The sequence below is a fragment of the Mangifera indica genome, unplaced genomic scaffold (genome assembly GCF_011075055.1).
Source record: "Mangifera indica cultivar Alphonso unplaced genomic scaffold, CATAS_Mindica_2.1 Un_0027, whole genome shotgun sequence".
Lineage (NCBI taxonomy): Eukaryota > Viridiplantae > Streptophyta > Magnoliopsida > Sapindales > Anacardiaceae > Mangifera > Mangifera indica.
The window spans coordinates 39,745-62,646 of NW_025401119.1; the positions used below are offsets into that span (position 1 = coordinate 39,745).

Consider the following 22,902-nt stretch of genomic DNA (forward strand, 5'->3'; position numbering starts at 1 on the left):
TGTCATATTTGTCCAATGCGTCATTGTCATGTGTCAAAATATTTATTATCCCAGTCAGATCATTTTGGAAATTATCCTAACCATGACATTTTCATCTGAATTGTTGTCAGATTTGTTCAATGCGTCACTACCATGTGTCAAAATATTTATTGTCCCAGTTGTGACATAAAATCCAGTATAAGTGCAACGCGTGTAAAGTTTGTCCCTCCCGTGCAATTTTTTCAAAGCTTTTCAGCCATGCCATTCTTAAAATTAAACCCGTATTTCAACCTTGTGCAACCCGATATATACCCATTCAAGCTTTTGGATTATTTTTTAAATGCAAAAATAAATTAAGCCGTCGTGATACGATTTTGCCACCCGTGTTGAAAATTATCCGTTGAAACATTTAAACCTATCCATTGCAACTCTGATCGAGGTCCTTTTTCTTCGTTGAATTTTTTCAGAAGACTATCGACAGAAACTCAACTCAAGGACAATCAAACATCTCTATAAATTTGGTTTCAAATTGAAGAGCAGGATGATTAAAAAAAGTAAGAAGAAAAATCAAAAGAAGCCAAAAAAAAAAAAAAAACTAAAAATATCATTACTTTGATTTCTCTATAACTTTTCATGAGCTTCAAACTTTTATTCTTTGAGAGTTATATTCACTTAAACTTCTTCATATCTTGTAATCAAATATTGTTGATGCAATCCCGTATCAATTAGTGTAGTGGGCAAAATCTCAGATATATTACCTGTAGAAAATTCTTCAGGAGATAGTAAAACTCCAAGACGGTTTGCTTAGAGAAGTGGATGTAGGAGGCTTGCAAGAAAAAGTTTTGAACCACTCTAAATAAGCATTTCCATAACTCTATCTCCTTAAATATTATCTGTTATTATTGATATTTATTATTATTTATTGTTGTAGTTAATATTGTCATTTATTGTTATTGTTATTATTTATTTCAGTTTGTTATTTGTCTCTGTTGCTATTATTGTTTATTTCTGCTTTAAAGTTTATTATTGTTGAATTTATTGTTGGTGTTTTAGTTGTGTGGTTTGTAAAGTTTATTCTGTAATTTATTACAGTGTATTATTTAATTTATTGTTAACAACTTATTCACCCTCTTCTAGGTTCATATTAACTATTATGAGAGTGTTTAACACAATTATTAAAATCGATGACAACATTTCAAACATTTTATTTATAATCTTTTACTTGTGATAGAGAAATACCGGGGTTATATAATCAAAAATATTATAAGTTTATAACATAGTACAAATAAATTAATTTACATGCTGTATAATTACAAATATAAATAAAATATATATACCATATCATTTATCTATTTGTCCTTAACATCCAAACTTCTGAATTTATTTGACATTGGATTTATTTAACATTGAATCAATTTGTAATATTTTGTAATGATAAAACCGAAATAAAAATAAAATTATAGACACAATGAATTATTATTTATAAATTTAGACAGTTTCTGAAAGAGAGTTGATGAGAGAAAATGAAATTGAGAATATAATGAAAGAATTAAGATTGAGATATTTGTAAATAAAATTGAAAATAAAAAAGATTTGGATTGGTTTATATAAAAAATAAATAAAGGTTTTGCTTCTATCATCTGCATGTGGCAGAAGCAATCCTTCTTTTGCCCTTTTTTTTTTTTAAATTTGTAAACAGTATCAGACTAGACCAACCCATGGGCCTAATATTACAACCCACAACTCAACTCAGAAGGCCTATGGGCCTACAGTATCAGGCGGGCTTTAGTTTAACATGTCTATATAGAAGTGTTGATGTATAACACGGTAATACATACATTTAAAATTTTGATCAACAAGATTTTAGTTTGTTTATTTGTGGGTATAGAAAGAACAATTAAAAAAGTTAAAATTTTCAAGTTTTTGTACGTATAAAACTATGTGCATGATTTTATATACAAACAATGATATGTTATTACATGATTATGTATTGTTTATTTTTTAATTTAAAACTATCTGATCACGTGGTGATATATTATTGTTTATGTATAAAATTGTGTATATGAGTTGTGCACATAGTTTTATTGTTTTTATATATCCAACCTTCTCAAAATTTCATTTTTGAGACTCAAGAAACTAACAAGCACCAAGATTTGAACAAAGAAAAATGTTCAAAAAAATGTTTCATAACTTCTTAAGGACTTTTCTTGTTACACAGAAAAAGAGAATACATTGGTTTTTATACAAGAAAAACTTAACTAAAAGTTGGAACTATCCGTATAAAATATGGTCTCCAAATCAGACCATCATATTCATTGATCTGAATAGCTTCAATGTCTGATGGAAGCCTCTGAAAAACCCTCGATTTTGAGCTGAAGAGAGAAATCAGCGAACAGCATTTTACCTCCCTTATTATTTTCGCCACTAATAAAACGTGTGCAATTTACAATTTGTCAAAACGCACCGTTTCCTTTAACCTTGCACAATAACACCTTTAACACCTCTATCCCTGCACACTAACTACTATTAAAAAAAAAGTATAGATAGCTTCGAACTATAAAAGCAGGCTTCTTAACCATTAATTAAACTTAAATGCTATAATTCTCAAAATTAAAATTATTAATTATTTTTTGGTAACCAGGGTAGTCTGCCTTGTTTGATCAGATAGGTAAACTTTGGGTAAGGTAAAATTCTAATGTTTTACCAATTTTATTGATTTATGGGTCAAAATTATTGATTTTGTAACAAACTATCAATATCCTCTATTAGTCGGTTCGGACATATCTGAGTAAGTATGTCATCTTTGTAGCTACATCAGAATCAAATTAGTAGAAAAGCAATGGATTATACTAATAATTTTTTTCTTGACTTAATTTACCTTTTGAAATTTATTATTAAAGATTCCAACATTTGATTAACAAAGTTTATTTTGATTAATAATGAACAATTAGGTAAATGGGTGACCATAGACACAATCTTTCTTTCGAAATAGAGAGACGTGGACATTTCAACCACGAGGGCTGAGCGTAAGACTATTTGTCATTTTTGCGGAAACAGCATGAATGTAACCTTTGCAAGCTAATTGACCTTATAGTTTTCTACTTGATGTGATATCTTGAAAACTTTTTCATTATTGTTTCAAAATGGCCAAATGACTATTTCCCACCCAAGGTTTGATGCAAAAACAACCTCCCACCCATTAATTATTAAAAATTCAAACTATCACTTATAAATTATTAAAATTAACATAAATAATTAACTACAGAGTAAAATTATCATTTAACTAGTAATATATTAAAAATAATAAAATATTATCCATTTTTTCCCTAAATTTAGAAAACTAATAATTTTCTCCCAATATTAAACTTTAAAATTTTACATTCCCCTCAGGGTTTAATCATCTTCGTCTGATGATGAAGACGATGGACGAAGACTATTCATAGGAGGAAAACGTTGGAGAGGCACCGGAAAAGGAAGGGAGAGAGAAACTTATTAGTTTCGACACTAAAAAAGGGAAGGGAGAAAAACTCTAAATCCTAGGGGGAAAAATTTAAGTTTCAAAGTTTTATCTTGAAAAAAATTATTAGTTTTCTAAACTTAAGGGGAAAATGAATAGTATTTTATTATTTTTAATATATTATTAGTTAAATAAAGATTTTATCCTTAAAGTTAACTATTTCTATTAATTTTAACAGTTTATAAGTGAGAATTTAGATTTTTAATGATTAATAGGTAGGAGGTTAGGTTTGCATCAAACCTAGGGTGGCAATATGTATTTTGACCTTTCAAATTTTGAAAGATGATAAGTGGGAATATGTATTTTGGCCTTTCAAACCTTGAGTTTATAGCACCACAAAATTGACTTACCGAGAGCACTTACGACTTATTATCAGGAGGCACATGTTGTTTTCCAAGCAAAGTTACGTTTTACACTTGATTTTTGATTTAAAAAGCAGTGACATGTTTCATTTACAATTTCTAAAAGGCCAAACGACTATTTCCCACCCAAGGTTTAATGTTTTCTCGAGTTTCCACCTTTTAACTATGAAAGCATTAAACACCCATCTATAGTCGGTTAGATTTAACAAAACTCTAACGGTGGTGATAAGGGTAAAATCGATATTTTCACTATAATATTAAAAATAAACTAAAATAGAATCTAATTTTGCCCCCCAAAACTTTAAAAACTAAAATTTTTCCCTAGCCTAAGTTATAAAAAATAGCAGTTTCACCCTAGGGTTTGGTTTTGAAATCTTCGGCGACTGTTCCGACTCCATTGCCGACCACCTCTCCCTCCTGAAGCAGCCTCTCCTTCTGGCGAATGCTTTCCTCCCATTTGGAGGCTCGATCGGCTTCGTCTTCGCCTTCCCCGACGAAGTTCTTCGTCTCCCAAGGTGAAGACGAAGCCGATCGAGCCTCCAAATAGGAGGAAAGCATTCGTCGGAAGGAGAGGTCGTCGACAATGGAGTCAGAACGGTCGCTGAAGATTTCAAAACCAAACCCTAGGGTGAAACTGCCATTTTTTAAAACTTAGGCTGAGGGAAAATTTTAGTTTTTAAAGTTTAGGAGGGCAAAAAGAGATAAAATTTGTAGACGTTAAGGTTTTATTAAATCTAACTAGCCATGGGTGGGTGTTTGGTGTTTCTATAGTTAAAAGGGGGACATTTAAGAAAACATCAAACCTTGGGTGGGAAAGAGTTGTTTGGCCTTTCTAAAATATTCCCAAGTCAAGGGGTAGAAAAAGGAGGAAAGTGAAAAACATGGGCAGATGGCTCGTGTAATTACAAGTTAGTGGAGACCTTGCGAAATAAAAATGGCCGAAAGACTTACTCCCAACCAAGCTTCGGTGAATTCTTAAACTTTCATCCGCTTTTAAAAATTGAAATTCTTACTCTTTTATTAAAATTTGTAATTAAAATTAAAAATAAGAATATTATTTAGTTAAAAATATAAAAAAAAACTAAAAATTTATTATATTTTTTTATTAATATAAAAATCTAATAATTTTTTCTTGTTTAAAGTTTAAAGGGTGATAATTTTTTTTTAAAGTTTTTTTTTGTCACCATTTTCTGATAAACTTTGTCATCTCCGACAAGTTAAAAAACTTTAAGGAAGATATAATCACTTTTTAAATTTTGGGTGAAGAAAAATTATTAAAATTTTAAATTAAAGAAGACAAATGTGATATATTTTTAGTTTTTTTTTTAAATATTTTTAGTTAAATAACATTTTTATTATTAATCTTAATTATAAATTTTAATAAAAGTATGAATATTTAAATTTTTAAAAATTAACAAATAAGAGTTTTGGAATTCACCAAAAATCATGGCTCAGAATAAGTCTTTTGGCCATTGGAGTAGGAAAGGGTGGTGGGCTTTATGCGGGAGTAGGAGTACTGAGTAAAAAGAAAAAGACCAGTGGCCATTGGTCTGCAGAATGGATCCCTGCAGTTCTACACACGAATAATTTATTTTTTTAATTTTAATTTTGCCCGCTACAATGGTGGGTCTGCCTATTCAATAAAATTATTAAAAAATTGTTAATAATTTTAAATTAAAAATAAACATAATATTAAATCATATAGAATTAAAACTAAAATAATACATAAAATTATTTGTATATAAATTTATATTTATTAATTGTATACGCAATATTATTCATAAGAAAAAAAGTTATATTGTGTCTGTTTGTAAACATAGTTTGTACATATAGCACCTAACTCCACTCAATAAATCCACAAAGGCAAAGCAGATAATGATGTTCTCTAATTAAGAGCTAATTATGGTTAAATTAGAGTCTCTTCCACACAGTCTTCTTTAACACGTCGTTTCAGAATTACTTGTATACATATGTAATCTTCAGAGTCACAATATCAGCACAGCTTTCTTTTGGCAGATGGATGCAATAGAGCTAGTCGAAGATTTTTCGCAAGATCTTTCGCTGTAAGTGAGAATTCACTGTCCATCTGCAACACATAAATGGAAGCTGGTCGTTAATCTCTTTAATCTACATAAAAAAAAATTAAAATAAACAAAGAGGTTAGAGGTAGAATTTACCCGTGCGACAACAGTTATATCAAGAGTAGAGTTCCCAAATGATAAAACATTGCTTTTGGCAACAGTTAAATTATGCTTCTCAATTTCTTTAAGTATGTTTACAAGGCAGTCTTCGTTCTTCTCACATTGGATTCTAACAAGCACGTCCCTATCTGAAACTCTGGCTTCGATTTCAGGGAGATATTGGTTGGACTGGTCACAAGACTTCTCATCAGATGGAGAAGTTTCATCTTCTTCAATAAAGAGACGAGATTTCTTCACCACAACCTTTGATTCCATTGCTTTCTTTGCTGCCAGTTCTTCAAGCTTTTTCACACGCTCCTGAAGTTGTTTCAAGTACTTGACAGCGTCTCCAAGGACAGAAGCCTTATCTGTCTGCAAATAAACACAAGATATAATTTAATCCAACTGCAGTCACAGGAATGTCATTCCCTTTTTGGCTTTGGAAACAAGAGTTTAAGAGACTGAATAATTAGATAAATTAAGAATCGTTGAAATAGTTGTCAAAAGATATTTGTTATACCTTCTTTAGTCCAGGAACAAGAGCTGAAAGAGCTATCAACCGTTGGCTAAGCTTTTCGCGGCGTTTTCTTTCTGCAACTAAATGCTCTTGAGCATATAAAGAAGTCCTAGGCTCAGTCTTAGGAATCATGGCTTCTTTGCTACTGGAGACTAGATCAGAAATAGGCGGAGATGCGGCGGAGGAGTTCCCAAAAGAAATAATTTGGGAGGAGATGAAAGAAGGAGAAGCATTAGAAGAAATGTGTTCAGCCGTGAAAGAGTTCAAGCTATCCGCTTGTTTTGTAGACATCTCAACAAGGGCATGACGAGAAGGCGCTTCAGGGTGAAAACCGTGATTGCTGTGTGTGATTTGCGAAAAATTGACTCCATATAGCTGGTTATCAAGAGAGTCCATTTGCTCTTGATGGAAAAAGACAGAATCCTCCATTCCCTAAGAATCATATCAGAATTACCATCAAACAATCAACCAAATGAAGAAATTCAAACCCATACAACGAAAACGTGTGTTAAATTGTCTTACCAGTTCAGATAACCATTTAGCTGATGCGATTTCCATAAGAATTGGATCTTATAAATTGAACCTGAAAGAGTAAACGAAGAACTAGTAATTAAACCTTGATTTGATCTCAAGCAACTCCTGATATTTATAGTATTGCTTTGCATTTCAGTGAAGTCAAATATACATATATGTAACTGCATGTGATGGTGATCAAAACTTGATTCGAAATTCAAAGGAAAATGAGGAAAAATCAAATTAAGATCGATCCCAACTCACACAACCAAAGAACATCAAATTATGAAGACCTTAAGAAGCAATTATGAAAACAACAATGCTTAATAAACATCTCCAAGACAAGGCCTAGATCTTTTTTATTGCACCCAAAAATGAAAAAACAATGCAGGAATATTTCACAGAATTCTCAGATGTTGAGAATTAATTAGGAGACACAGTACTATGCATAGCATGCATTTTGGAATTTGTTTACCTGAATATTTAGAGAGAATTAAAGCTTTCTTTTTCCAGTGACAGGAAGGAGAAATTTTATATAGCGTTTAACATAAAAGTTGAAGTGGCATGCGTGTGTGAAAATGAGTCTCCCTTCTCGATTATATCTGTTCATTTTGTAGGCGGCGTCTTTGTCTTTTTCTAGGTCTAGGACGAAAGTCTCTGCCGCATTGGTCCTTGCCCCACGTTATTCCTCTTTGCCAATATAATATTGCCATTCAACTTATAATTATATACTCTTATTATTATAATTTATTAGGGCCTCGTGTTATATTTTTATTTCTAAATCTACCTAAAAATGAATATGTTTATTTTTTTTTCTTTTTTATATTTCTTTTACCAAGTAATGTGGATTATATATGTATTTCAACATTAAGTAATAAATGAATAATAAACATTTATTATTGTATACAAAACCCAATGCTCACAAGGTAACTTCATTATGAAAAAGAAAGGGGCTTGCTTCAGGATGGGGCTCCGTGTGAGACCAGTTTCCTTATTTTTACTTTTCAAAAATTCATACCGTAATTAAAATTCAAGATTCAGCTGTTTAATGTTACGAAATGTTGTGGTCACCCCACCCAACATGTACAACTTCATTTATTTGCTTTCACATGAAGGGTCAAATAGCTGATTGTTTATTAATAATCCAACTACATTTTGTATTCAAAGACATAGCATCGATCATCACGTTTTCTTATATTTCCTATTGGCCAGAGGACTTATTCTCATTAAAAAATTACTCTTTCCCAAGTACTTATTTATTATCTTTTAAGAACTCAAATTTCTACCTATAAATTAGGGCTGGATTCGAGCCGAATCAGTTTGAGCTCGGGCTCGGCTCAGCTCGGTTCGAGCCCAAAACGAGCCAGGCTCTACTCGGCTCGATCAAGCTCGAGCCGAGCTCGAGCTGGCTCAGCTTGGCAGGGCATATTTTTTTAAAACTTTTTTAAATTTTTTTTATATAAAATGACGTCGTTTTGATCCATTTATATATACACAAAACGATGTCTTTTTGATATGAAAAACGAGCCGAGCCGAGCTAAAAACGAGCCGAGCCAAACTCAAGCCGAGCCGAGTTCAGCTCGAGCCGAACTCGAGCCGAGCCGAGTTCAGCTCGAGCCGAACTCGAGCCGCCCCTAAATAAAGCGAGCCGAGCCGAGTTCAGCTCGAGTCGAGCTTGAGCCGAACTCGAGCCGCCCCTAAATAAAGCGAGCCGAGCTCGGCTCGGCTCGAATCCAGCCCTATCATAAATGGTTAAAGTTAATCAAATCTGTTAGTTTTAAATTTTATCCCTTCTCCCTTTAAATTTTAAAAAATAATAATTTTTCTCTAAACAAAATTTTGAAAAGTAGCATTTTTCCTTAGGTTTTTTTTTTCATTCTTCGACACTATCTTTGGCAGCTTCTCCTTTCTCTTCCTCTAGCATCGCTCTCTCTCCATCTATCCCTCCGATCCAAAAGTTGGGAAAACAAAACATCCAAAAGCCTCATCTTCCTAGCTTTTCGACAGCCGATTAGAGAGAGAGATGGGGAGAGTGTGACCACCAGAGGAAGAGAATGAAGAGGGTGTCGGAGAATGAAAAAATTTTAGGGGAGAAATGTTACTTTTTAAAATTTAGTATAGAGAGAAATTGTTAATTTTTAGAGTTTAGAAGATAAAAAAGATAAAATTTTAGTTTATTTTTAATATTACTGATAAAATAATAATTTTACCTTTAAAACTAATATATTTAATAATTCATAAATGAATATTTAGATTTTTGAAAGATAATAAGTAAAAACGTGAGAAAAGAATAATATTTAGGTGGGAATAAGTCCTTTGTCCTTTGCTATTCAAAGTTCTTCTCAATAAAGCTGGTAATCATTCATCTATTCTTCTCGAGCACTTTTCTATTCTTTCACTTTCAATTAAGTACAAACTATGAAAACTCCAAAAGTAGTTGGAAATAATAAAACGGGTTATGATTGTTGCAATTAAATCTAGAAGCCACTAGTTGCTATCACTCTAAAACATTTTCTATGCATTTGAAAGTGACGTTTTATTAATGCTATATATGAACTATGTGATTATGTGATTCATGATAATATTTTTAAAATAATCACATCATTTGCAATGTAATTAAATTTTATGTGGAAGGCGTGTAGTGATCAAACGGGAATTTTTAACAATTGTATTTACAGATTCAGTGTACTCCATTGTGCAAAAGAACACATTAAAATAAAATTTAAAAAGCTCAAATCCTACCGAAATCGCCTTTATTGTAGATTTGTACTGAATATAGAGTTTTTAAAATTATTATTATTTCTATACCTTCAACATGCTTCTTTTTAAGTTGATTGGTTCATTTAAGTAGTCCAGGATTATTCCATATATATTTCTAACAAATGGATCTTACTGGATTACCTAAATCAGTATTTAATTGATATATACTTATGGTGTGCTTAATTATGGTAGATTTCTCGGTTTCGGCAATCTCCAGAAAGAATTGAGGCCGGCGGACTCCGTGTGTCTGGTCGCTGCGATAATCTTGTGGGATATTAAGAAGATTTCTGAGAATTTAGGGCAAACGTGTGGGCAACAATGGCAGGCGGCATGTTTGGATTTTATGAACTTTACTAGAAGCTGCACCACTGCTGCCCCCTTTTGTTGTGTAATGGATGTATCGAAAGTGAATAAACATAGAAATCGATTAATTATAATATAGCGTGAAAATAATGTCTTAATTTTATTCTAACACCTATAAAATACACTGTTGTTCTTTTTTTAAATTTAAAAATAAGATTTTATTTATAAAAAAAATGTTAAGACTGAAGAATCTGGAGAAACTAGGAGAACCAGACTGAGACAATTATTTTTTTAATATGGTATTACTAATAAAAAAAGCTTTGGAATAGAAAAATTTTCTGGAATTAACTTGATTGTTATGATTTGTTGATGCCAATTTTTTTCTTTTTTTAAAACACCAATTACAGGTATGTAATATCAAGTCATGTACAAAAGATGTTATAATAATAATAATGACAATTGAAATTGTGAAATAATTATGTTAGAGTAATGTTACGTGCGTACTTTTTTTATACAATTTAGATATATAAATTATGTATTATCATTTAATTAGTTATTATTTTATCTTTAATTCAAAATAATAAAACTATACATACCTATTTTGAATACACAAATAAATACACTTAATATATATAATTATGTGATTGAGTGATTTTAAATTAAAGATAAAATAACATTCAATCATATGATAATATATATAAATATGTACTCATTTGTATATTTAAAGTTGATACACATAATATTGTTCATTCAAAATAATTAAATCATATGATAATATATTATCTATATACTTAAATTATATATTAAAAATATGTACATATAATTTTATATATAAATAATGATATTTTACTATATGAGTGATTAGTTTTAAATTAAATATAAAATAATATCTAATGATATAATGACGTATCATTATTTATGTATATAATTTTATTGATATATTTTATATATCGAAAAATTCCTAATATATACACATATGATTGTAGATGTTTATTCATATTCCAATTATATAATAGCAAGACAATTACATTGATGGTATGACCTTTCTTTGATGAGGGACGATTGCTTTTCCTAACCGACATGGGATAATACTGAAAAATAATCTTGTACATTATGCAAAGTGAAATTCTTCTTTATTTTTTAGCGGCGAAACACCTATTAACGTTTCACTTTTACTTATAGGTGTATGAAGTATTAGTAGTTGACCCCATAGTTTGTCGCTACATAGACATTTTATAAGTATCAATGTGAATTTGGGTAAAGGGAAGTTTTACCCTAAATCATGATCTGTAATAAATATTAAGTCAATTTGTGGCGTAATTAAAGTTTACTCTCTACATTAATTCATTTATAGCTTCCAAGATTTAAAATTATTTATCAATTTTTGACTTAATTTTGAAGGTAGTTGTAGCTTTCAACAATAACAAGATGATTAACGTGAGGAAAATGAGAATCGAGTAACCAGTTTTAATTTTAAAGATGTCATTAATGCCCAGTAATTAATATAATCTTAGTTAGAGCAACAATAATTTTTGGGATTTCTCTGAAACGATGGGACCCAATAAAAAATGCGACTTGAAATATACTCTATTTGATTGAGCAATCTTCCAAATATAGACAGATTATTATAAATAATGGGTTTCTGCTATCTAAAGCGAATCCAACGTAATATCTGCTCTCAGTATGTGCAAATCAAGATGTAAAAGTAAAAGTTCATACTTTTATTTTGTCTTCAAACCGCAGCATAATCACATGATAAAAGTTTTTAATATATAGTCATGACCTTCGTATAATATACAACTTGACAGCTTGTGTCAATACAGTATGTGATATTGATAATATATTTTATAAATTAGTGTTGATGTGAATTTTCCTCATTAATTGATACACATAATTTCAAATCTTGTGCAAAATAAATTATAGTAGCAATTGATACGATTTACACAAAAGATACAATAATAGCAATGACTAGAATCTAAAAAGACTTAAGTATATCTTACATGATTATATCGATAAATGGAAAGGAGAAAAAGAATAAATGAGACAATGATTTTTTACATGGTTTGACCTAATAATCAAAATGTTTACATCTATGGGATTGTTATTGATATGAATGTATTACAAGAGAATGATGATACAATATTTTATTGCGTAGTATATGTGCTTCTTCTTTTTCCCCTAATTTTCACTTACATATGGGCAAGAATAATTTGAAGGAAATTACATCAAATTTGACTAAATTAGGATAATCATAAATTATATTCATAATTTAAATTTAAATAAATTGGAATCTTACATTTATTTATAGTAGAATAATATACTATATAAATCCATTTTAAGTACATAAATGGGTATATACTTATATGTATTATTAGATGATTATGTATTATTTTATTATTAATTCAAAAATATCATGTGATTAAATATTTTTGAATTAATAATAAAATAATATTTAATCACATAATGATATATATCAAATATACGCGCATTTTTTACTTTAGATGAGACATTAATTACTTGATGGATTAACATTATGAGGATGTTTTTTTAGAAAATATATGACGGATTCTTTCATTAGGTTGAAGCGTAATTGTAGTCTCGACTCAAAGTGATTTCTTTCTTTTTGTTGAATGTTGAATAGAAACTGTCTAATCACTTATCACTAGTCGAGACATTTATTCCTTGAGTAGGATTTTAATAGGTTGTGAACTGCTACACAAAAAATGCCCTTAATTCTTGGAGTGCAAAGAGCACTTCAAGAAGTTTGAAAATCTTTTGTCACATAAAAAATTCATTGTATTTTTTAGCTTGTGCAAGTTGGCGATACTATGATTTCATACACTTAGAGCAGAATATCCGTGTTATCATTTCACTTTCTTGTATAATACAATTGGTTGTGCACTTTTTACTTCCCCGGATTGTTGCTCCCTTACCTTTTGACTATAAAAGAGAGACGAAATGACCAAAATTGTGAACCTCCCATAAAATCTTTCTTCTTGATTTCTCTTGTATATGCTCTACATGTTCTCTTTAGGGCTTACCTTTATACAAAGGAGAGTTGAGGTCTCCTTTTTAAGTCTAATGGAATAGGAAAGTTCAGAGTTTGAATTCTCCATTGAAGAAGAGGTAATGGAAAGCAACCTTTACAATGGCTTTTCATGCTTACTGGCAGTCGACTTTTGTCTATCTACTCCTTACCAAATGTTATCATGTGTCTTCCTCAGTTGTATCGAATGTCGTTCACCATCATGACTTTCCTTATAAGAGTGTGTCATTGATCCTCCATGAACCTTCATAGTCTTGGTGTAGGTTTCTATGTCAACTTCTTTTCCATGAGTAGCAACACAAGAAGTGTGCTTTGCCTCATTGAATCTAAAGTCAGACTAAAGGTGAAAAATTCATACGAGGTGGCTTTTGGGGCTTTTTATGGGAGTTTGACTTTTCTTTGACTTTGTGTTTCTCTTGTAAGATACCCCAACAGTTAGTATCAGTTATTTTTCGTAAGGAATTTTTCTACTTGTGTAACTTTTCTTGAATTCTTGTTTTTTGTATTTGCAGGTTGCTAGTGTTTTTTTTTTTCGGTTGGATGAAGATCGAGATGGTCCAACGTGTAGTTAGACCATGGACGTGTAAAGAAAATTCGTATGTGTAAAGGAGAGCTCGGGTGACTGTCACCGGGGTTCTTATGTGCAAGAAGTTTCACTTGCTCTCCTTTGAGCTAGTTATTTTCTTGCCCACTCTAATCACTACCCAATAGGACAGGATAAGTCTTATTGTAGAGGAGCAAAAACATTCCCAAAAATTATGGATATATAAAATAACCACAATCAGATTAGTATATGAAGCAAATTAAACAAAGATTACGGAATAAAAATAAAGCAGTTTACCTCTGTGCCACACTTTGTAAACTTACTTAAGCTTCATTGACATGGCAAGGTCCCAAAATCATGCAAGACATTCTCATTTACCAATGCAATTATAAAGAAATAGCCTAAGTATGGTTTATTGGTCGCTTCAGCCTCCTAAGGTCGAGTAGAGGAATAAGGAGGAACACACACTCTCTTCAAGTGCAACTAGATTGCATGAGACTACCCTCAAGGTCTATAATAGAGGGCTCATCAAAGCACGACCTCTTGTGTTTTGGTTCCATTAGTGTTTTCCTTAATCTACCATCACAAAAAATTTGTCATTCAACACCTTTAGTCAAACATATTTCATCATCTAAATATCACGTTTCCACAAATAAGAATCGTATATAACTAAACATGGCAAATGGGTTGAGCTGACCCACAGTCTAGGTCGAAGCACGAAAAAATAGTATAACTAGGAAGGGTACAATCCAATATTATCATAGGTTGTGCTAGTCTTGTGGGCTTTTAAGATCAAGCCTTGGGCTTAGGCATCAAGCTCACTACTGTTCACATAATCTTAAAAATAATAATAATAATAATAATTATAATATAAAAAATATTTTTTATTAAAATTAATGGGCTAGCCAGTTTAAGGCCTTGCACGACTTGAATCTATATACAAGTCGTGGACATCATATATTTTTTTAGTTGACTTGACCCAAAGGCCTACAATTGTGTGGGCTTTAGGCCTGGCTAAGCCCCTAGGCCCAATGACCTGCACTAGAGACAGCTCGATGCGACCCATTGACACCTCTATACATAACACATTAATATCCATCCAACTTCAATCTTAACATGATTCTATCTCCTACATTCATCAAACTAGATTCTATAATATGTTATAATTGAATAACAACGAAAATAATAGATTGATGCAGAATTTCCCTCTCAAGTTGTTGAAATTTTCACTAGATTGTTGAAAAATATTAGATATACTTAAAAAGAAAATGTTATCAAAAAATTGGGTGAGATTACATTTTGTGAAATGCGTTCCTTAAACAGAAAATTCAAATAAGATAACCATTGAAATCGTCTGTGTATCTTTGATGAATAGTCATCCAACCTTTTGAATATTTAATGTGGCACAATATCTATATCGTTTACTTAACATGATTGAAACAGAGGTGTACCTTTCACACAAAATTGTTCAAACGGACTAAAACTCAAATCTTTCAACACTTAGCCAAATTCGACAATTCAAATTTTATATTAACTTATTAATGAATCAAAATGACTAAAAATAATCTTATTACTTGTGAATGTTACAATTTTTTATGGATAATTCTTTCAAGAGCTCCATTAGTGACATTTTATATTTTGTCAAACTCAGTAAAAAACACTTAATAAAATAATAGTAGATATAGAATCGTCAATAGTAGATCAAACTATTTTAACTTACTTATCATTGTTTACACACAATCATGTAGTTAATCCCACTCATTTTTCATCCTCTTGTGTGAGATCATATTCTTGCGTGCTTTTCATTAATACAAATATTTATATCAACAATATGAATTTAAACAATGAAAAAATGTGTTTCCTTATTGTCCCTTCAATTCTCTGTATAGGTAAACTAGAATATTTTTTGGGCCAGGTTTGTAATTCAATCTCGTTAGTGGGCTTATTCGGACTCATGTCTTGATTTTGTCTTACGCCTATCCATTAAGCATGATACCCGTTCCTCCACGCTTGAAAAGCGGACTGTTGTTATTCCTGATTCATAAAATTTCATGAAATGAAACACCCTCAGGTAGAAAAGGAAATATTGATCGGAAATGAAGAAGGAAGTGGTAGGATTGGCGGCAGTGAGCACAGCGGCAACAGTTGTGGTGGTAGCAGCAGTTTTAAGGCAATGGAAACGAAAAGAGCAACAGTGTAACCAAACTCAAAGAATTATACACAAATTTGCCACGGAATGCGCCACTCCCGTCTCCAAGCTATGGCAGATAGCAGACGCATTGGTGTCTGATATGCACGCTTCATTGTCATCAAATCACTCAAACAAAAACCTTAATATGCTTGTTTCTTACGTTGATTCACTTCCAAATGGGTAGACACATGGAAATTCATGAATTTTGTTTCTTGTCAAGCCATTTAAGTTTACTTGATATAACATTTATCGCAGGGATGAGAAGGGGTTATTCTATGGAATAAATTTGAGAGGAACCAATATTTTGATATTGTGTGCGAGACTTGGAGGAAACGATAACCCTATTACTGATTTACACAGGGAGGAGATTCATATTCCTCCTAATGTGAATTTTGGAACTTCACAGGTTTGATTTTATTGGTATCTTAGATATAGTGATTACAAAAAATTATGCTGGACGTCTTGTTTGATTTTGTTGAATTCCTGGTGTCTTCAGGAATTATACAAATTCATGGCTGTAGAGATAGAAAAATTTGTCTCTGCACATCCAGAGGACGATGATGCTCCACAAAAAGAAAAGAAATTGGGTTTTATCTTGTCATATCCAGTGGAGCAAGTTGCATCAACCTCTGGCTCTGCTATAAAGTGGAAGCGTTTTGCGGTTAATGATGCAGTTAAGTTTGCTTATCTTTATTTAAGTGTTGGTAATAAGGAATTTGCCATTTTTATTGCTTCGAAGTGTTCTAGTTACAATAACCTAGAGGTGGCCAGCACTTTGTATGAAAAGAAGGTGCAAATATTGCACATTTGAAAACTTTAAAGTACTTTATTTTCCCATTTGAACACAGCAAAATTTGAAGCTTCTGTTCTCTTAAACTGAAACTTGACATAATGAAATCAGGTTGGAGAAACACTCGTGGCTGAAGTCAATCAAGCTCTGGGGAAACTTAACATGAACATTCGTGTTCATGCATTGGTAACAAAAAAACTTCTGCCCATTTGATTCTTTTTAACTCATATATAGTGGTCTGTTTTGTCTAGTAATAGCATTGTTCCGCATTACAAATGAGGAGTTTCTCTTGCTTATCTTGGCTAAGATCTTGAGCAGGTTGATGATACAATTGGAAATCTAGCTGGAGGTAGATACTATGACCGAGAAACTATTACTGCTGTTACTCTTGGGATGGGCACAAATGCTGCCTATATTGAATCACCACAAGCAGTCCCTAGTTGGGAAGGCCCATCACCCAAATCAGGCGAGATGGTAATCAACTAATGTGAACCAACATCTATAAACAAAATTGTGTGTATCCAATTTTTAGTACACAAATATATACTCACTCATATGATGTGTTATTATATGACTGAATATTATTTTTTTAATTTAAAATTATCTAATCACATTATTGATATATCATATGTATACTTATTTGTATTCTTAAAAGGTTGTACACATAATTTTATTGAATATGTGCAGTTGATAACATAGTAGTAATCTTTATGTCTAGAATTGCAGGTTATTAGCACAGAATGGGGAAACTTCAGTTCCCCCCATATTCCGAGAACTGAATTTGATGCTTATTTAGATGCTGAAAGCTTGAATCCTGGTTCCCGGGTATGGCAAGTTACATATGTTAAAAATGTCTTTATTACCATAAGTTCAATTCATTTGTTTCAAATCTTTCTTTTGTCCCAGATTTTTGAAAAGCTAATTTCAGGAATGTATTTGGGAGAAATTGTGAGAAGAGTACTACTGAAGATCGCCCAAGAAACTGCCTTATTTGGAGATACTGTACCTCCAAAACTTAGAGTTCCGTACCAATTAAGGTATCAAAGATTTATCCCGGTGTATTATATCAGTTGCAACAAAGTGGCCCAATTTAGTTGATACATTAAAAGTTGTTTTATAAGTATGGTATGCAATAGAAAAAAGAAAAAAAAGCATGTTTATAATATTTCTGATATGTTTTCGTGTTTAGCTCACCGGATATGGCTATCATGCATCAAGACACATCTGAAGATCATGAAGTCGTCGGTAAAAAACTCGAGGAAATTTTCGAGGTTTGGTTTCTTTACAGTGAACTTGTTCATTTACTGTAATTTGAAAGTTAAATTTGACTCTTCAAACAAATTCACCAAATAGTCCTACTTACGTGGCTATTAAATCGATTGATTCCAGATAACAAATTCTAGTATAATGGCAAGAGACGTTGTGGTGGAGGTTTGTGACATTGTTGCAGAACGTGGAGCACGTCTAGTAGGAGCTGGCATTGTGGGGATTCTAAAGAAGATTGGTAGAATTGAGCATAAGAGAAGTGTAGTAATTGTTGAAGGTGGACTTTACGAGCACTACAGACTCTTCAGAAATTATTTGCACAGCAGTATATGGGAAATGCTAGGGACTGAACTCTCAGAAAATGTAAAATTTGAAAACTCTCATGGGGGCTCTGGAGCTGGGGCTCTTTTTCTAGCTGCTTCTCAATCGTAGATTGGTTCATCCTAAATTTAAGCAGCTCGATATGTGCTTCTCCCTTAGTAATATTTTCAACAAATTTAATATGTTAAAGCTTACTAAAATTGAGAAAATAGTAATGTGCAATAACGCAACCTGAATTGAACAGCATTTGAAGGGCAGCATCCAACCAAAATAGACCAAAAATTCAAGCAAGACAAGTTGAATAAGACTTTTAATAGTACTATTTTTATTATGTCAAATTTGTAAATAATTTAAAGGACCCAAAAAATTACTAATTAATTTGTAGCATTTAATAATGGGAGAATGACTATGTCCCCCTCTCTTTTTTTTTTGGCCAAAATAACAGTTGTCACCCTTGAACTTTAAAAAGAACTTGATACCACCTTACATCCAAATTTTCTTGTTAACGTTAACAAGCAAAGGGTAGAATAGTAATTGCGTCATGTTAAAAATATTGAAGATTTTTTTAATAAAACATGAACCATCAACTAATAAGTTGCGAACACGTGGTCACTATGGTTGACATAGAGAAAAAAATCAAAAAGAAAAATTCTTTGCTGCCCGATACAAAAAATTGAAAATTGAGTATAGTGTTGCTGTTTTGTTAGAGAAACAATTATCAAAGAGTGACAATGATGACAACAACTTCTTGGAAAATTGAGTATTTTTACGCGTAGGCAAATCGTTGGGCGAGATATGTGGAATAATTGCGGTTGAAGAAAGTTTACGAACAGTATTTGATGAACAACAATTAGCAGAAGTTGACGAGTCATCGTTTGTAGATGTCCAAATGTTTGCTGAGGAAGGGATTTATGATTTTGTTATATGAAATATAAGTAATCTTATTCGGCCCCATATAGTTTCGAAAATTGTGACTTTTAATACCTTAAAGTGAAATTAAACACCATGATCAGTAAAAAAAAAGGTGGTTAGTCTTTCAAACCCGGCTCTTGAAGCCTATTTAGGATTGTGTAACACCTTTTTAAGCTTGTACACATGAATAGACAAATGAGAATCTTTAAAACCAATAAGTTGTTCTATATATACTTCCTCCGTCAAAACATTGTTCAGTGTAACACTCTTTACATCCATCTTGTACAATTTGAACTTTAAAAAACAAGTCAGAGCAAGCATAAACCTTATAGATTCAAGTCTTGCCATTGGAGCATGGATAGATTCAAATTGAGCTGAATTTGAACTCAAATAAGTTTGGTGATTGTTCATGCGAGCTCGAGCCCTGGATCGAGATCCTCGAGCTAAACAAAAAGGCAGCTCGTTCTCGAGCTCTTGCAAGCTCTTAACGAGCCCAACTCGAGCATACTTAACGAGCTGAGCTACTTGAGAGTTGTTCACGAGCTAAACTCGAATACGCTTAATGATCCAAGCATAGCGAGCTATTAACAAGCTCAACTCAATTATGCTAAACAAGCCTAGTCTAGTGAGCATAAAGTTCACGAGCTCACATATGTATACTTCCAAAACATTCAACCTTACTCAGATTTTGCCCTAGGAGCCGACCCATTCTGTAGCTTGTTATGAATTCTATAGGCCCTTTTTTATCATATGTTAGATCTAAGGTTTGGATTTAGGAAAAAGATGATTTTTAAAGTTAGAAATGCATGATTTGTGTCCAAAAGAATATTATATGTGAATATGTGATTGATTTGTTAGTTGTGATATGATAAAATTGTTTGATTTCTATCTGCTATATTAGGGAGTCTAAATGAACAGGTTGATGAGAACTTAATCTTGCCTAGACTAGACGACCTCACTTGGAAGTATTGTTCACAACATGCATTAAAATGTTCTGTTCACAGTATTGGTTTATACAATCAATGCTTTTGTCATTTTGTTAGGGATTTGGGATCAATTATCACGAAGATGCATACATGTTTCACAAGGCCCATGCATTTCCGGTGCAAATGACACCCATAGGAAAAAGGACACAATGAGCACCATAAACAATAAATGAAAAACTTCTGATGACCCAAAGAAAGATGTTCCAGACAACATGTTTTGGGTGGTTCTTAGGATTGGTGGACACTCGATTTAGCGTCGTACTTATACATATAATGTTATTTCATTTAATTAACCGTAGGGATATAACAAGAAAACTTTGTCTTAGAATAAGTGGCGTTAATGTCCGTTTCAGTCTTGTGGAGTTTGCTATGGTGGCAGGTCTTGTCTTCAAGCATAATACAGATGTGTCAACCTACATTGATTATTTAGAAACACCCTAATTAAAGGAGGAATATTTTTCAAGTGTTTAGTCAATAACTTATTTGGACACCGAAAGGGTAGTTGAGTCACAAATATAGGGATATAGTAACGAGGATGTTGTCAAGTTTGTGGTATTGTATTTATTGCATGTTAAATTGTTAGAGACAGACAATAAGAATGTTATTTGAGATCGCATATTATATTTAGTCAATGATCTTGATGCATTCAACTGTTACCTTTAGGGTTCGGTGGTATGGACTAAGATAGTAGACTCCATTCGACGGGGCATACATGCAAGGTAAGATGAATGTATATAAAAGTACCCACCTTAAAAGAGGTCACCCCCTTTGCTTAACTACTCGTTAATGGGATTTTCTATTGCTTTCTACATAAGCATCATATAATCCATCTAGTTAGATTAATACAGACAATTATAAATACTAACGATAATTATTGTATATTATGTAGTATTAGATTTATGAGACGATGAGGAACTTAACGCCCTTTGTCCATCTCCAAGTAGACAATAGGGTCTCTCATATACTTAAGTGAAGGACCATTATCCTGCCAACGTGGGATGATGCACCAACAATTTTGAATACTTCTGTAGTAAGTGGATCATTCATACTTTTTTAGTTGATCATTTGATATTATATTTGCTTACTTTTAACAAATTTCCATTCGGTTACAAGAGGTTATTATACTTGTATTACATCCAACACAAATTGAGTAGAAGATCAAGTTGTTAAAAATAATAACAATGATAAATATCTTCATTATTATAACAATATATATCGATCACTAAACATAATATTAATGATTAATACTTTCATTGTTATATCAATATAATATCAATGATAAATATTTTTGTTTTTAAAGATAAATTTGCTGGTCACTAAAAATAATAACAACAATATATATATATATATATATATATATATATATATATATATATATATATATATATGGTAAGAGTAATATTAATAATGAAAATTTTAATTTTCAAAATCCATTTACTTGATTATTTACTAATTATAATTATCTTAGGATCTATATGATTGAAAATTAAAAATAAAAAAAAAAAACTAGAGTTTTTTTATTATGATAATGTCTCTCACAAATCAAAATTAAAAAATTGTTACAAGTAACATAAAAATTCACATATTATGCACAATCAACATCAAGTATTTCATGTTTGATTTGTATCTTCAAGTTTTTACAAATGTGAAGATAAACGATATGATTAAAATGAGTATAATATACATACATACAAAATGTGGAGGAGCTTTGAGAAAAGAGGCAAAAGTGCCCCATGTTATTAAAGTTTGTTTATACAACTAAGAGTAATCCAAAAATATCATGTCTCCATGGCATACCAACTCCATTGGACTAAAAAGACATCTAGAAGTTGGTTTATAAAAACTGTAACAATTGACTTCTGGAAGCTTAAGGTTATAGAAACGAGATTGTTGACAAGTGAATGGCCCTGAAAGGAGAAAAAGAAAATTGACTTGCACAATTGAAATTCAACAAATTCAAAAGATATGTTCTAATAAGTAATCAACAAATTCAACAAATTGACTTGCACAATTCTAAATTCAAAAGATATGTTCTAATAAGTAATCAACAAATTTTGAAACACATTGAAATTCCTATATAAATTTACTCAAGTTTTAGATGCCTTAAAATTTGGAGTCAACAATTTTTTTTTTTGTGGAACTTTGCATACTAAATTCCAGTCTATTAATTGGAAGTCAATACCAAACAACATTACGACTTACTGCCCAAACGTTTGGTTGCTTCATTTCCCCAGTGTCAAGCAAAATGGGCTTTGGATGTTGACAATCAACTTGTTCTTTATTAGGCTTTTTAAATACATTGCGCACAAGCCTCCAAAAGGGACTTCCCTGCCAAAGCATCACAGTTAAATTTACAGACAGAACTCATAGGTAGTGCAAAACAATGTTTGAGAACAAATAATGTCTCACAGATTACCTGGTCATCCCTTTGCTTAAAACCAAATTCTCCAGGACCATCAGTTGTTCTAGCAGCAAAAGCAAACCCCTTTGCTGCAAAACATGTTTTGACTACCTCAGAACCTCCACCCTGTTTAGGAAGTGTGACCTCAATCTGGAAGAAATCTAACATATTGCGAACTGAGCCAATTTATGAAACATTGAATACCAAACAAGTGCGAATTCTAGTTCTCTTGAATATTTTTCCTAGTAACGCAAAAAAATATTTTTAAACCAATAACACAGAGAACTCAAAAATAAAAGAACACAAAAAATTCA

At 31.7% G+C, this 22,902-nt stretch overlaps 3 protein-coding genes across 3 annotated transcripts; 1 reads left to right on the plus strand and 2 right to left on the minus strand.

The window, feature by feature from the left end:
- Positions 1 to 5,674: 5,674 nt before the first annotated feature.
- LOC123206182 (transcription factor NAI1-like) lies at positions 5,675 to 6,956 on the minus strand. Its single transcript, XM_044623318.1, has 3 exons — positions 6,559 to 6,956; positions 6,036 to 6,410; positions 5,675 to 5,944 (listed from the first exon to the last, which is right to left on the minus strand). Exons 1-3 carry the CDS (start codon positions 6,949 to 6,951, stop codon positions 5,852 to 5,854), a joined length of 861 nt encoding a protein of 286 aa, XP_044479253.1. The 5' UTR covers positions 6,952 to 6,956; the 3' UTR covers positions 5,675 to 5,851.
- Positions 6,957 to 15,817: 8,861 nt separating this feature from the next.
- Positions 15,818 to 18,400, plus strand: LOC123206194 (probable hexokinase-like 2 protein). The gene is made up of 9 exons (XM_044623332.1): positions 15,818 to 16,092; positions 16,168 to 16,318; positions 16,409 to 16,585; positions 16,814 to 16,888; positions 17,021 to 17,176; positions 17,429 to 17,527; positions 17,609 to 17,739; positions 17,892 to 17,973; positions 18,092 to 18,400. The coding sequence occupies exons 1-9, from the start codon at positions 15,818 to 15,820 to the stop codon at positions 18,398 to 18,400; spliced, it is 1,455 nt and encodes a 484-aa protein (XP_044479267.1).
- Positions 18,401 to 21,902: 3,502 nt separating this feature from the next.
- On the minus strand, positions 21,903 to 22,784 carry LOC123206185 (neutral ceramidase 3-like). Its single transcript, XM_044623321.1, has 3 exons — positions 22,604 to 22,784; positions 22,390 to 22,515; positions 21,903 to 22,094 (listed from the first exon to the last, which is right to left on the minus strand). Exons 1-3 carry the CDS (start codon positions 22,754 to 22,756, stop codon positions 21,966 to 21,968), a joined length of 408 nt encoding a protein of 135 aa, XP_044479256.1. The 5' UTR covers positions 22,757 to 22,784; the 3' UTR covers positions 21,903 to 21,965.
- Between the last annotated feature and the right edge of the window lie 118 nt (positions 22,785 to 22,902).